At 39.0% G+C, this 15,601-nt stretch overlaps 1 protein-coding gene across 1 annotated transcript; it reads right to left on the bottom strand.

Annotated features, from left to right (window-relative positions):
• Positions 1 to 8,018: 8,018 nt before the first annotated feature.
• On the bottom strand, positions 8,019 to 8,474 carry LOC109207665. The gene has a single exon (XM_019370630.1). The coding sequence runs from the start codon at positions 8,472 to 8,474 to the stop codon at positions 8,019 to 8,021; it is 456 nt and encodes a 151-aa protein (XP_019226175.1).
• Between the last annotated feature and the right edge of the window lie 7,127 nt (positions 8,475 to 15,601).

Raw genomic sequence — 15,601 nt, 5'->3', positions numbered from 1 at the left:
AATTCCATACTGCAAAAAAGTGACAATCTCGTTCCTCCAATCCCAAGTTAAATTATTGAAATTTACCTCGTTTTTGTGTTGATCAAGTACTGAATGGAATAGATGAATTACAGAAGCATTTTCATCATTTGTCACTTCCGCTGTAGATGCAAGATTAGCTAAGGCGTCTGCCTCGACATTTTCTTTTCGTGATATCTGCACAACTTTCTAGGTTTGGAATTTCCTAACTAGATCACGTGCCTTTTCCAAGTACTGTTGCATTCTTGCTTCTCTAGCTGTGTAAGTCCCCAGCATTTGGTTAACTGCGAGCTGTGAATCGCTTTTGATTACAACTTGTTCTACGCCAAGCTCTCGTGCCAGTTCTAAACCTGCAATCACAGCTTCATACTCTGCCTCATTGTTAGTAATAGGGTGACATTTTATGGCTTGTCGTATGGTTTCACCCGTAGGTGATACCAAAACAATTCCTAGACCTGCCCCTTTTATGTTCGATGAACCATCAGTGAATAAAGTCAAAATTCCTGGATTAGACCCGTTGAATATGTGTAGTTCCTTTTCTGCTTCTGGTTGCATCCCTTGGCTAAAATCGGCCACAAAATCTGCTAACACTTGTGACTTTATTGTAGTTCTAGGTTGATATGTAATGTCATATTCACTCAATTCTATGCCCCACTTGGCTAACCTACCTGATAACTCATGTTTGTGTAATATATTATGCAGGGGATAGACAGTGACTACGGAGATGGGGTGGCATTGAAAATAAGGTCTTAATTTCCTAGATGCCATAATTAATGCAAGTGCAAGTTTTTCTAGATGAGGATACCGTGTCTCAGCATCTAATAATGACTTGCTAACATAATAAATTGGAGACTGTTTACCTTGGTCTTCACGAACCAAAACAGCACTCACCCCTACTTCTGAAACAGCAAGGTAGATAAGTAACTTTTCCCCATCTTTTGGTTTTGCGAGCAACGGTAGATTTGACAAGTATACTTTCAAGTTTTTGAGCGCTTGCTGACATTCCTCAGACCATTCGAACTGATCCTGCTTTTTAGAGCTGAAAAGAACTTAAAGCATTTTTCTGATGATTTGGAAATAAATCTTCCCAAGGCTGCAATTCTTCCCGTCAGTCTCTGTACCTCTTTTTTACTCGTAAGCATATCAGGAATTTCCTCAATAGCTTTAATTTGCACGGGATTTACTTCAGTGCCACAATTAGAAACAAGAAATCCCAAAAACTTACCTGATGAAACGCCAAATGCACATTTCTCGTGATTTAGCTTCAGGTTGAATTTATGGAGAATCTGAAATGTATCAGACAGGTGCTGAATATAATTTCCTGCTTGTTGGGATTTGACCAACATATCTTCTATGTAGACTTCCATGGTTTTCCGTAAATGTTCGTGGAACATTTTGGTCACCAACCTTTGATATGTGGCCCCAACGTTTTTGAGGCCAAATGGCATTACTTTGTAATAGTAAGTCCCCCTGTCTGTTATAAATGAAGCTTTTTCCTCATCTAGGGGATTCATTTTGATTTGGTTATACCCTGAATATGCATCTAAAAAACTTAACAATTCATGTCCTGCACTAGCATCAATTAGTTGAACTATATGTGGTAACGGAAAAGAATCTTTAGGACAAGCTTTGTTTAGGTCAGTGTAATCTACACAAACTCGCCATTTACCATTCTTTTTTGGTACTACTATAGTATTAGCTAACCAATTAGGATACTTTACCTCGCGGATAGACCCAATTTTCAAAAGTTTTTGCACCTCATCTTGAATCACCTGATTTTTGAAAGATCCCTGCTTTCTTTTCTTCTGTTTGACAGGTGGATATGATGGATCTTCATTTAACTTGTGAGTCATTACTTCCGGAGGTATTCCTGTCATATCAGAATGGGACCAGGCAAAACAATCCATGTTAGTTTTCAAAAATTCAGTCAACTTACCTTTCATTTCATGGCTTAAGTTGGCCCCAATGTAGACTTTCCTTTCAGGCCATTGTAGGAATAGTTCTACAGCCTCCAATATTCAATCTTCGTTTTGATGTTTTCATTTTCTTCCTGTTCTTGGATGGAATCGGGCCTCGAGTCTACATCTGTTCGCCCGTGTTCAGTTGAGGCTTGTGTTGCAGTATCATCAACTAAATTCTGTAATTGCTATTTTTCTTCATTTTTTGCGCTTGAATCTGCTACGGAATTGATTCTCCTAGACGCTTGCTGGCCACCACGGATTTGTCGTATTCCCCATTGTGAAGGGAATTTAATAACTTGATGCTGGGTAGATGGCACAACATCCATTTTGTGAATCCATGGTCTTCCGAGAATCATATTGTAAGCCATGTCCATCTCTACCACCTGAAATTTTGTATCTTTGACAACTCCTTCTGCGAATGTGGTGAGTATTATCTCCCCTTTTGTTACAACACTTGAGTTGTCAAAACCAGATAAGGTGTGCGCCTTGGGTATCAGCTTTTCTTCAGTTTGCATTTCGTTTACCACTCTTAAAAGAATGATATTCACAGAGCTACCTGGATCAATCAAAACTCGTTTCATGTTAGTGTCATGTACAAGTAAAGATATTACCAGTACGTCATTGTGTGGGGTTAGTACGCCATCTGCATCTGCATCATCAAATGTAATACTTTTTTCTTCGAAAACACGTCGAACTCGCTTCCCATATGTGACTGTAATTTTTGAAACTTGCTTGGCTGCTGTTACTCCATTGATTTCTTCTCCCCCACTTATGACATTAACAATCCTTTTTAGTGAAGGGGGTTTTGGCGGCTCCTGTCTGTTTTTCATATATGCCTGCTTTCCTTTTTCACTAAATAATTCAGTTAGATACCCTTGTTTCAATAAATGTTCAACTTCACCCTGCAACAATCTACAATCCGCCGTTTTGTGACAGTGATCATGGTGAAACTCGCACTAATAATCAGGATTTCGCCTGTTTGGATTTGATCTCATTTCTTTTGGCCAGCGTACCTTGTCGCCCATGCTCCTCAAAAACAGCCACCAATTCGGACGTACTGACATTAGAACTGTAACCGCCAATATTTGCCTTAGAGCTTCTTTCATCCCCACGCGTTTCTAGTGCATTTCGTTCTTTCCCGAACCTGATGATGAACCTGACTCCCTATCTCTTGATCTATGATCGTACCTGAAGTTATCCTGTTTTGATCGTGAGTCTCTTACTGGCGGTCCCATGTAAGGTTCGTACCTATTTTTACTGGACCTTTTTTCAGATTCAACCCGCCTTAAACTTATCTTTTCGTCCCTTTGAGATTGAATGATGGTATCCTCTTCTATCCGCAGCTTCGTGCTGTATCTGTTATAAACATCATTCCAAGCCGTAGATGGAAATTCACGTAGGCTTTCCTTAAGTCTCCTCGTGGCTTCTAAACTCTTTTCGTTTAGATTGCTAGCGAATGCCATCGCTGCCCAGTTATCAGGTACACGTGGCAACATCATCCTTTCACGCTGGAACCTGTCTACGAATTACCTGAGCAGCTCCGTATCTCCTTGCTTTATTTTAAAGATGTCCTCCATCCTTTTCTCAACTTTTTGAGCTCTCGAGTGTGCTTTGATGAATCTTCCATCACGAGATTCACTAGGAGTTCCTCCGCTGCCTGAGTTAATGAGTCCGGAGCGAGGATTTTCTAAGGTATTGTTGTTTGGAGTTGACGTTGGTGGCACAACTGGTAGCTGGTTAGCGAACGCCTCAAGAGCTTTGCTGACCTGTTGAGCGATTAACTTTTACACAGCTTCGTTGATAGCCTCATCATTTTCCAATTGATCATTTGCATTTGATTGAGATCCATCAGGAGTTCCTTCTCGAGATTGTCGAGGAGAACTTTGTGGGGAAGGGACCGGGGTTCCATCACCTTGCAGATTCTCTTGGAGTTGTCATTGACATTTGACATGATTGATTTGACAAAAAGGTTAATTTAGGAAGGAATAGATTATCAGATTCCCGGTAACAGAACTAATTTGTTTAACCAAAAATTAGGATTTCGGTCAAAGCTTTATTTAGAAGAACTCGGGTTACTGATAATCAAGTAGAAATAAGAATAATTGATGTAAATAATAATTGAATAGAAAGTAAAGTAAATTAGTATATTTCAATAGTATTTCGTGTCCTTACAAATGTTCAGTCCTCACCTTTTATAGCTATCTCTAAGTAATACGTTTTGTTTCTCTCATAATAGAGTCATTACGGATAATTAATGGTATTTAATGTAACGTTATAATTGGTAATCATAACTGATGCGACTTCTGATGCGACTTCTGAATATCAATAGGTTCAAGCACCTATCCTTTCCGACTTCCTTGTATCTCTGCCCGTACCTGCTGAAGCTCGTGCCTCTTCAACTATTTTTTGCCAACTGTCATTCTTTTACCAGTCCACGTGTCATGACATGTCAACTCATAATTAATTCTATACATGAACAAAATTTTTCCAAATGCATAAATAAATTTGGACCATTAATATGTAAAGAAGACAAGTGTTACAAATCTAAATAGGAACTTGGGGAACTTGAGAGAATGAGAAATGGAGGGGAATCAAATCCGAAATTTGCAACTCTCTCCGCCCCTGATCATCAGCGCATGCATGCAGACCAAGACATAAAACACTACTATTAATTCACCAGTCAATTTTTAGTGGTAGAGTCAGACGAAATTCTAATAAGAATATTAGAAAAATATAAAATTATAAGTTAGTGAATAACTAAATTATCAAAAAAATTCAAAAACTTATATATTAAAGAGTTTATTTTTATCCTTTGTATAATGTAATTTTTCGACGAAAGTGATTAACTTGAACCACTTTCAAGGCTTCAACACACTTAACTCTGCCCATTATAAATTGCATAATTTTTCTTATAAATCCATACAATATAAAGCTGAGAGAAATAGCCAACTTGTCTGTTTAGTGGAAGAACAATATTTTTTGAAATTTTTCTATAATATTTTCATGTTGGTTAGCTTAAATATTTACATAAATCTTTATTTAAAGCAACACTTTGATATACGGAAAGTAACTTTCATGACAAAGGTGGGGAAGTCATTTTCCAAACGTTTTTTGCACAATGTTCCTTTTACTTGTTCAATATAATCCTCCTCTATTCTCACTGAATTACCAGCAATTTATAAGAGAGATTCCCAGAAATGTACCCCAAACAAAAAATTATGACTCTTAGCCATAGAATAATATTGATTATTCTTAACCAATAAAAAGTTACCAATAATAGATAACAAAGACCCATGACAAAGAATTTTATTAGTGGTTGTGGTTCAAATTCATTGAAAATACATGGACAAAACTATATTATAAAATTTGAGAAAGATAGGAGGTAATTTGAACTAATTTGGAGTCAAAATATAGATAAATTCAAGTTGAAAAAATATCTCTACGCCACATGTATATAACAACTATATCCATGTATAACATATACAAATATACATGAATATATATAGATATATAAGAGATACACATGGGACTCCTTAAAATATTTCCACATATGTTGGCCAATTCTCTTTCGGTTCATGTTAGCAACTAACAAGTGCCAACCATGTGAGGTAGGAAAGGAAGGCCAACAGCTCGAGCAATGATGATAGAGAGGAACATGCAAGTAAGGTGTCGGCTCTGACGAGCGCAAAACACAATACGAAATTGATGCTCGCTAGCCAAAGATAGTATAGTTTAATTATCATCTCCACAAAGATTGAATTCAAATGATTTCAAGTAATTTCTAGCTTAACGCTATTCAGGATGATTAACACTTTGATTGGGATGATTAATAACTAAAGTTAACTATGAAATTAAAACACTTAACAATTGATCAGAGAAAGACAAAGGTTGAGCAACGCCGAAATATCAATGGGAGAAATAAGGGTCGTGACATGATAGGTACAAGATAGCTATTTGGGATCCAACTCTAGTTCAGTTCACTCTATTGTTCTAATGATTCTCATGAATTTACTCGATGATTAGTTCATACGTGTAGCAAAGACTGCTCTCTCTATTAAATCTTAACTCTACGAGGTGAACTAATGTAAGCACTGTGAAAAATATGCAAGCATGCGTTAATGGATTAGTCTTCAGAAAAACGTCTCTCTAATATTCTCCTAACGTGATTTAATCAACAATTCAACAAGCTCTTTCGATTACTGATCATTGAATTAAACCAAACAAAATAATGCAGAGATAATCACCAAATATTCCTCTTTCGATTAAATAAACCGGTGAATAAATTATAACAATTCAAGCTCTGTAAACAAATTCAAGAAAAGAGCTAGAGTTAACATCCACAAATATCAATCAAAACACCATATCCGTCAAACCGAAGGGAAACTGCTCCATAATCATGGAGAAAATTATCACAAATAAGGTTCAATAATAAGAAAACATGAATTCAAACGAAACTCGGGTGTTGAGTTGAAGATAGAATGATCAATCCTTGTGCTTTGAGTCTCTGATACTCTTCCAATCTTTCGTAGGTTGAAAGTCCCTTCAAAAATATTTTTTTTGTGTATTTCTACCATGTACGAGTGGGCTCAGACAAAACTACCCTTTCTAAGCCAAAACAGAAATATAGTCTGAGAAAATTGTAAAGGCGCGCCGCGCCCTGTGCTGTGCCATGCGCTGTGCTAGTGGGGAAGTTCAGAGAGCAGTTTCTGATGGACAGCAGCACAAAAGCACTGCCTTTTTGTGGCTGGTGGCTGTGCACTTTTAACAGAGTAAATTTGTTTCTTCAATTTTTTATATCCAGACTCGGTCCTAGACTCCCGAACGCAATCCCAGTTTAATTCCTTGGGCTTTTACTTAGACTTCAAAGCTCCAACTTGTTCTATTAGCTCCCAGTTATCTTTTTAACTCGGAATCACTTCTTGCAAGGCATAAATTACGTAATAAGTGCAATTCCCTGTTATTTTAGATCAAACACAAGTGGCCCAATTCTTTGAAAGTTCTGATTTTTGTCCAGCAAACTCATTTTTTTTCCAATTCCCTACAAGTGGCTCTCATAATTTTTCAAACAATGCACCTTTCTCCTTTATCTATAGTTCCACTCAAAAATCCGATCATACCTCAACTTAGCTTTTAACGAGCTCATAATAAATACAAGTGCTCAATAGAGGTAAAAGATTCAAATAGATAGTCAATTCAAATGCCTCTCACACACACATTGGCACACAGGGAAAGTTCTAGACATCAGCTGACATGCACAGAATATCAACAAATACCTCACACACACATTGTCACGTAACTCACTTAGGACCGGATCTATCCCGACTCTCTAGTCAAAGCAGTTAGGCAACATCAAACTCAAACAATTTCAGGCACTTATCCAAGAGTCAAGAACTGAGCCTAGGCGTCACGACTAAGCCACTCACTACTCTCAAGGCACAACAAAGTTAAGAACAGTTATCTCCATGTAACACCACGACACATGACTTCCCTATTCCTAACAAAAGAAAATTAACTACAAAAAGAAAATTAACTACAACCGGTTCAAGCAAAGCCCTTGGAAAAGAACCGCGGCGCAAAAAAAAAAATCAAGGGAGAATTGTTACACTTCCTAAGCAAAACAAAATATTTTTTTTTCGACTTTGATCCCTCAAGAAGACAGTCGAGGCAATCCATCGCCGGGAGAAGTCAAATTTATTTTTTTCAAACAAAAAAAAAAGAAAACAAACACACATGTACATATTTACATCCCCCACCTCACACTTCAAATTGTGTCTGTCCCCTATGACACATAAATAAAGGCTAGAGGTAAAGGGAACTTCCCCGAGTCATCTAGTCAGGGTCTAAATTGAAGTCGGATTATCTTTTGCACGCCCGACCCAGTGCACACATCCATGCCGAAAGTTTCTTTTCTGCCTTCTTTGGGTACACCCTACACTTATCATGCTTATTCTCTCCAGCTCGCTCTTTTAGGTCCCCTATTGCTCATTCTATCTTGAAGACCATCCTTTCTTCTCCCACTCTAAACATGAGTTGCCTTTTCTAAATGTCCAGAATACCTCTGCCAATAGCCAAGAAGGGTCTCCTTAAAATCAGAGAGACCTCCCTATTCTCTTCCATGTTCAACACAATGAAGTCCACAAGGAACACAAATTTATCCACGACATCTTCCACTTTTCCTTCAAGTATGATTGTGGTCTCATCCACCAGCTGCAAAGCCATAGTTGTCGATATGATTTCTCCAGTCTCTCTCTCCAATTTTCTAAAAATAGACAAAGTCACAAGATTAATAGAAGCACCCGAATCACACAAAGATTTCTCAAACGTAGTACTTCCTAAAGAGCAAGGTATAGTAAAACTCCCGGGATCTCCACACTTTTGAGGGAACTTATTTTGCAGAATGGCACTACAGTGCTCTGTGAGCTTGACAATCGATATCTCTTCCACTTTCCACTTATTGGACAATATCTCTTTCAAGAGCTTAGCATAAGCTGGCATCTAAGAGAGCACCTTCGCGAATGGTAGATTAACATGCACCTGCTTGAGTACATCTAGGAAACGCCCAAATTGTTTGTCCAACTTCTCTCTTCTCTGCTTCTGAGGGAAAGGTAAAGCATGTATATATTTACTCTCTTCAGTCTCCTCATTTATTGCACTCCCATCTTTCTTCTTCTTTTGAGCTCTAGTCTTCCCCTTCTTCTTCAGACCATCATCTACCATTACTTCACCTTCTTGAATGTTGCTATTTTTCTGCTCCTCCATAATCTCTACCCGTCCTTCAATCAACTCATCCTTTTGTGTTGCCGTGGGGTCCCTCACTACGTGCCCACTCCTCAAAGACACCACATTTATTGTCTCTTTTGGATTTCTTTCAGTATCAGCAGAGAGAGTTCCTAGAACCCTCTCAGACAATAGATTAGCAAGTTTCCCCACCTGTCTTTGCAAGATTCGAATGGTTGTGCCCTGTTCTCGGATAGCTGTGCCATGAGTTTCAAGCCTCTCATCTGTCTTAATAATAAAGGCCTTCATCAGATCTTCTATGCTTGACTAATTGGACCGTGGAGGCTGATATTACTGCCTCTACTGATTGAGAAGACTTGGAGCTCCCTGTCCCTGGGATCTGGAATTATTCTATTGCCATGAATTCGCACTACCACGTGTTTGAACTCCAAGAAAAACCAGGGTGCCTCTACCCCATGGAGTTAAAATTATTTCCACTTTGGTAGTTGCCTCTGTCAAAACTCCCCACAGCATATACTACTTCATCTTTAGTCAAGGCCTGACACTCATGCGCTGGATGACCCATTCCACAAAAATCACTAACTGAGGATAACTGGCTCTGGACCTTGGCTAAAGTTAACATTCTTATATCTCTGGCCATGGTGTCTAGATGTCTTGCACTGATGTGTTAGAATCCACTTGATGTACCTTGACCTTTTTCCTTCTCTCATTATCATCCACAGGCCATTAATTTGCATATTCAGATAATTCATTTAGAATTGCAACAATCTCCTTAGGATTCTTCTTCGTAAGAGGACCTCCAACTGCGTTGTTTAATGTCCTCCTGCCAGAGGGTGTCGGCCCATCCTAGAAATCTTGGAGTTACATCCTTAAGTCTACTCCATCATGCAGACATCTTCTCACAATATCCTTAAATCTTTCATATGCTTCAAACACCGTTTCTGTATCTTTTTGCTCGAAGTTGTGGATCTCTCTTCAAAGTTTCCCTATTTTTGCAGCTGAAATTTTTCAAGGAACTTCTTTGTCATGTCTTCCCAAGTTTGAATTGACCCAGTCAACAAACTCCGCAACCAGTGCTTAGCATCTTCCCTATGTGAAAAAGGAAAAGTCCTTAAGTAGATAGCATCTTTCGATACCCTGTTGTGCTGGAATGTATTCATAATCTCGTCAAAATCCATCAAATGAGTATTTGGATCTTCGTTGGGTTTGCCTCGAAAGACACAATTGTTCTGAATGGCCTAAATAGCCCTTGCTTGATCTCAAAATTATTCGTTGCGATCGGAGGACGTCGCACACTTGATACTCCTTGGTTGTAGACTGGCCTGGCGTAGTTTCCTAGTGATCGTCCAGGTTCGGCCATATTATTTTCAAATTCGTCTTCAACCAGAGGTCGGTTTAGGTTGAATCTCCATCCTCTATCCTTTTCAACTGTCTCATCAGCTCTGAGAGCTACCTCAACAGCTGCCCGTGCGGCTGCTTCCTATTGGACTGCTTCCTGTGCAGCCAAATCAACTACCTCCTCGCAGTTTTTAGCCATGTTCTCTTGGGTTGAAGATTGCCCAAGAGTTTTCCTGTGAGTTCTTTCTCTTTTCTCATCTATCGTAGATGCTTTTCCACCTCTGGATCATATGGAATAACTTCTTTTGAAGAAGACCGAGTCATACACATAGAACTTAGCATGTTGCCTGCACACAAAAGAGATAAACGGTGAAGAATAAAATAAAATTGATTCCTGAATTAGCACCAAAAACTAATTTGAACACTATTGATTTCCAATCCCTGGCAACGATGCCAAAATTTGACAAGCGCAAAACACAACACGAAATTGATGATCGCTAGCCAAAGATAGTATTGTTTAATTATCGTCTCCATAGAGACTAGATTTAAACAATGTTCAAGTAATTTCTAGCTTAACGTTATTAAGTATGATTAACACTTTGGTTGGAATGATTAATAACTAAAGTTATGAAATTAAAATAATTAACAATTGATCACAGAAAGACAAAGGTTGAGCAACACCGAAATATCAATAGGAGAAATAAGGGCCGTGATAGGATAGATACAAGATAGCTATTTGGGATCTAACTCTAGTTCAATTCACTCTATTATTCTAATGATTCTCACGAATTCACTCGATGATTAGTTCATACGTGTAGCCAGACTCCTCTCTTTGAAATCTTAACTCTACGAGGTGAACTAATATAAGCACCGTGAAAAATATGCAAGCATGTGTTAATGGATTAGTCTTCAGGAAAACGTCTCTCGAATATTCTCCTAACTTGATTTAATCAACAATTCAACAAGCTCTTTCGATTACATAAAAGAATCACTGAATTAAGCCAAACAAAATAATGCAACGACAATTACCAAAATATTCCTCTTTCGATTAAATTAACAGGTAAATAAAATTACAACAATTCAAGCTCCATAAACGAATTCAAGCAAAGAACTAGATTAAACATCCACAATTGTCAACCAAAATACCATATCCGTCAAGTCTTAAGGGAAACTACTCCATAATCATGGAGAAAATCAATACAAGTAAGGTTGAATAATAAGAAAACATGAATTCAATCCAAACTAAGGTGATGAGTTGAGGAAAGAATGATGTATCCTTGTGCTTTGGGTCTCTAATGCTCTTCTAATCTTCCGTAGGTCGAAAGTCCCTTCAAAAATATATTTTTGGTGTGTTTATACCATGTAGGAGTTGGCCCGAACTAAACTACCCTTTCCAAGCCGAAACAGGAAAATACTCTGAGAAAATTGTACAGGCACGTCGCGCCCCGGGCTGTGCCATACGGTGTGCTAGTGGGGAAGTTCAGAGAACAGTTTCTGATGGACAGTAGCACAAAAGCACTACCGTGCGGCCCCATGTGCCGCGGCTGTGCACTTTTACAGAGTAAATTTGTTTCTTCAATTTTTGATATCCAGACTCGGTCCGCGACCCCTAAACGCGATCCTAGTTTCATCCCTTGGGCTTTTACTCAGACTTCAAAGCTCCAACTTGTACTATTTAGCTCCCGATTACCTTTATAACTCGAAATCACTTCTTTCAAGGCATAAAACACGTAATAAGTGCGATTCCCTATTATTTAAGCTCAAACAGGAAAGACTACTCACTAAGGATAAGATGATTGGAATATGTTTGAGGCGCGATGACATTGAATGTTGATTGTGTGATGGTAACTGGCTTGAAGAATGAACACATTTATTCTATGAATATCCATGGACCAATGGGGTATGGGAGAGACTGCAAGACTGGATAGGTGTCAAACTTCAGCATCACAAGGTAGAAGAAGCTTTATAGAAAATCAAAGCGAAGCATTGGAGCACGTTCAATAAGGAGGTAATTACAGTTATATATGGTGTGATGGTATTCCAAATTTAGACTGCAAGAAACCACACATTTTTTCGAGGAAAGAGTGTACATAGCAATTTTGTGATACAACAGGTTCAAAGTATGATTAGAGAAAGAATAGACATGTATAGGAACTCAAATTAGCTCTCTTCATTAACTCAATATGTAACTAGCTCTCTCGAGGCTCACTAATATTTGGCACCCTTCCTAGAAAGTGGTTGAGTCTATGAGTGCTCGCTTAGGTGTATCGATTAAGATAAGCTGCAAATCAAAGCGAAGCAGTTTATTTTCAAGTGTTTAATTTTTTGTAAAATAGATTTGCGGATGTTCGATCTCAAACCACCACTGGAGTTAAAAAATTTCACGATCCAACAATTTTTAGCTCATCTTGGGGTCACGTTTGCAGTCATAGATCCTTTACCCAAGTAGTTTTAATCTTAGAATCTCAATTCGATTTTTTTTGTAGTAGTTATACGAGCAACACAAATCCAGTGGTATAGAACTTTAAGATTCTCATTTAAACCCACCAATCAGCAGCTAAAACATACAACTTAAGAATAACTTTTATACAATCTGCATACAATATTATTGTTACAACAATAACAACAACCCAGTGTAATCTTACTAGTGAGGTCTGGGGAGGATAGAGTGTACACAGACCTTATCCCTACATTCAAGAACGCAAATAGGTTGTTTTCGGTAGACCCTCGGCTCAGAAAAGGTAAAAGAAGGACAACAAGCATACCTATCGGAAAACCGAAGAAAAATACAAAACTAACAGCAAGTACTGTAATCAAAAAGCCGAAACGAAAGCAACAAGAAGTAATAACAGAAGCCAAGGGATACGACAATACACAGACAGGACAACGCTCAGCTACCTATTATAATCCTTTACCTTTATTCTCTATCTCCATAACTTCCTATCCATGGTCATGTCCTCAGTAAGCTGGAGCAACGCTATATCCTGCCTAATCACCTCTCCCCAATACTTCTTCGACCTACATATACCTCTCCTCAGGCCCTCCAGGGCCAACCTCTCGCACCTCCTCACCGTAGCATCTGTGCCTCTCCTCATCACATGCCCGAACCATCTAAGTCTCGCCTCCCGCATCTTATCCTCCATAGGGGCAATGCCTACCTTGTTTCGAATAACTTCACTTCTAATTCTATCTAATCTGGTATGCCCGCACATCCGTCTCAACATCCTCATTTCAGCTACCTTCATCTTATGGACATGAGAGTTCTTGACTAGCCAACACTCCGCCACATACAACATAGCCGGTCTGACCTGTGATGACCCTAAAGGTCATCCTGTATTCTAGAACCCAATTCGGGGTTCAAAGGCCTTCAAAACCTCATTTTATTTCTCCTCGATTTGCATGCGCAGTCCGGGCGCGTTTCCGGAAAGCCCTTATGTAGAAATTTGAGAAAATAATAAATTTTGCCTTTAAAAGTTGATTTTAGTTGACTTCGTTCAATATTTTGAGTAAACGGACCCGGACTCGTGTTTTGACTGTCCTGGAGGATCCGTAGTAAATATGGGATCTGGGCGTATGCCTGGAATCGAATTCCGAGGTCCCTAGCCCGAGAAACGATTTTTCGATAAAAATTATTAAACTGAAATTATAAAGGTTTTAAGAATGTGATTAATAAGTGATCTTGTTGATACCGGGTCCGTATTTTGGTTCTGGAGCTCGGTACAGGTCCGTTATGATATTTATATCTTATCTGTAAAGTTTGGTGAGGAACGGGACTGATTTGACGTGATTCGGATCTTAGGATGAGAAAATAGAAGTTTTGAAACTTTTTTGAAAATTTCATGCAATTTGGTGCTAAATTCATAGTTCTAGGTGTTATTTTGACGATTTGATCGCGCGAGCAAGTCCGTATGATGTTTTAAGACTTGTGTGCATGTTTGGTTTGGAGCCCCGGGCTCGGGTGAGTTTCAGATAGGCTACGGGATGTTTTAGACTTAGAAAATCTGGTATTTTGCTGCAACAGTTGTTCTGATATGCCTTTCTTCGCGTTCGCGTAGGTAGTCTCGCGAACGCGAAAGGTAAAGAAGAGCAGGGGGAAATTCCTTCTTCGCGAGTGCGGAGCAGCGGGGGCTTTACCGCGAACGCGACCCGTCTACCGCGAACGCGAAGTATGGAACCTGGGGGAGGGGAAGTTAACTCATCGCGAACGCGGAACTTGGATCGCGAACGCGTAGGCTGGGGGGGATATGCCTTCGCGAACGCGATGTGTTACTCGCGAACGTGAAGGCCAATAGGGCCAAAGCTTTGCGAACGTGATAGGCTTCTCGCGAACGCGAAGAAGACCTATCTAGTGATTTTAAAACAGAACCTAAGACTGGATTCTTCGAAAAATTCATATCTCTTCCATTAGAACTCAACCTAGGGCGATTTTTAAAGAAGGATTTCAACACCAAATCATAGGTTCGTATTCTTTAACTCATCTCTTTTAATTTCCATCAACACCCATTAGATTTCTAGCCCTAAATCTTGTTCTTTCATGGTAGAATTAGTGATTTTAGGAAGAATTGGGGATTTTGCGAATTTAGGAATTTAGACCTCGATTTGGGGTCAGATTCTGAAACTAATTACATATTTGGGCTCGGGGGTGAATGGGTTAACGGGTTTTGGTCCGAACCTCAAGTTTTGACCAAGCGGGCCCGGGGTCGATTTTTGACTTTTGGGAAAAATGTTAGGAAACATATAATTGTGTATTGGAATTGATTTCTTTAGCAATAATTGATGTTATTAAGTTGATTATGACTAGATACGAGTGGTTCTGAGGTGAAAAGTAGAGGAAAAGCGGTGATTGAGGCTTGAGTTCGGCCGTGGAATCGAGGTAAGTGTTGTGGCTAACCTTAGCTTGATGGATTATGTATTGTTGCCTTATTTGCTATGTGTTTGGTTGTTGAGTACGACATATAGGTGAGGTGACGAGTACCTATGCGTTGTTGTCGAGTCATAGCATGCGAGTTAGTATTATTCTTGTGACTGTTGTATCCCTTACTCGTACTGTTCATGCTTAAACTGGTTATTCCTTATGTTAAACAATTCTTATCATATTTTCTTGGAATTAGATATTGGTTGAGTATTGACTCAAGTTGAGATTGATGTTGTGAAGTTAAATATTGAAACGAAGCTTGTTATTGATAATTCCCTTGCCGGGTTGTTATTGTTCTGTTGTTTGGGTTAGGGAGAGTGTTAAAGCACGAAGGGTGATGCCGTGCAATGTTTTATGAGTGAGTGATAATGCACGAAGGGTGATGCCATGCCATATTCTGTGTGGTAATGCACGAAGGGTGATGCCGTGCCATGTTATGAGAGAGTTAATGCACGAAGGGTGATGCTGTGCCGTTTCTATTGTTTCTTATGGTGAAGACGAGAGTAAAAGCACGAAGGGTGATGCCGTGCACTTGCTTGCTATGTTATTACTTTCGCTGGTGCAAAGCATGATATTTACTGTATTTCTTTACTGTACTATTTTCAGGATTTAATATTCCACTCAGCATGTT

Source organism: Nicotiana attenuata, unplaced genomic scaffold, assembly GCF_001879085.1.
Source record: "Nicotiana attenuata strain UT unplaced genomic scaffold, NIATTr2, whole genome shotgun sequence".
In the NCBI taxonomy this organism is placed as follows: domain Eukaryota; kingdom Viridiplantae; phylum Streptophyta; class Magnoliopsida; order Solanales; family Solanaceae; genus Nicotiana; species Nicotiana attenuata.
Note: the sequence above shows the minus strand (reverse complement) of the source record. Positions and strands in the feature narration are given on the sequence as shown.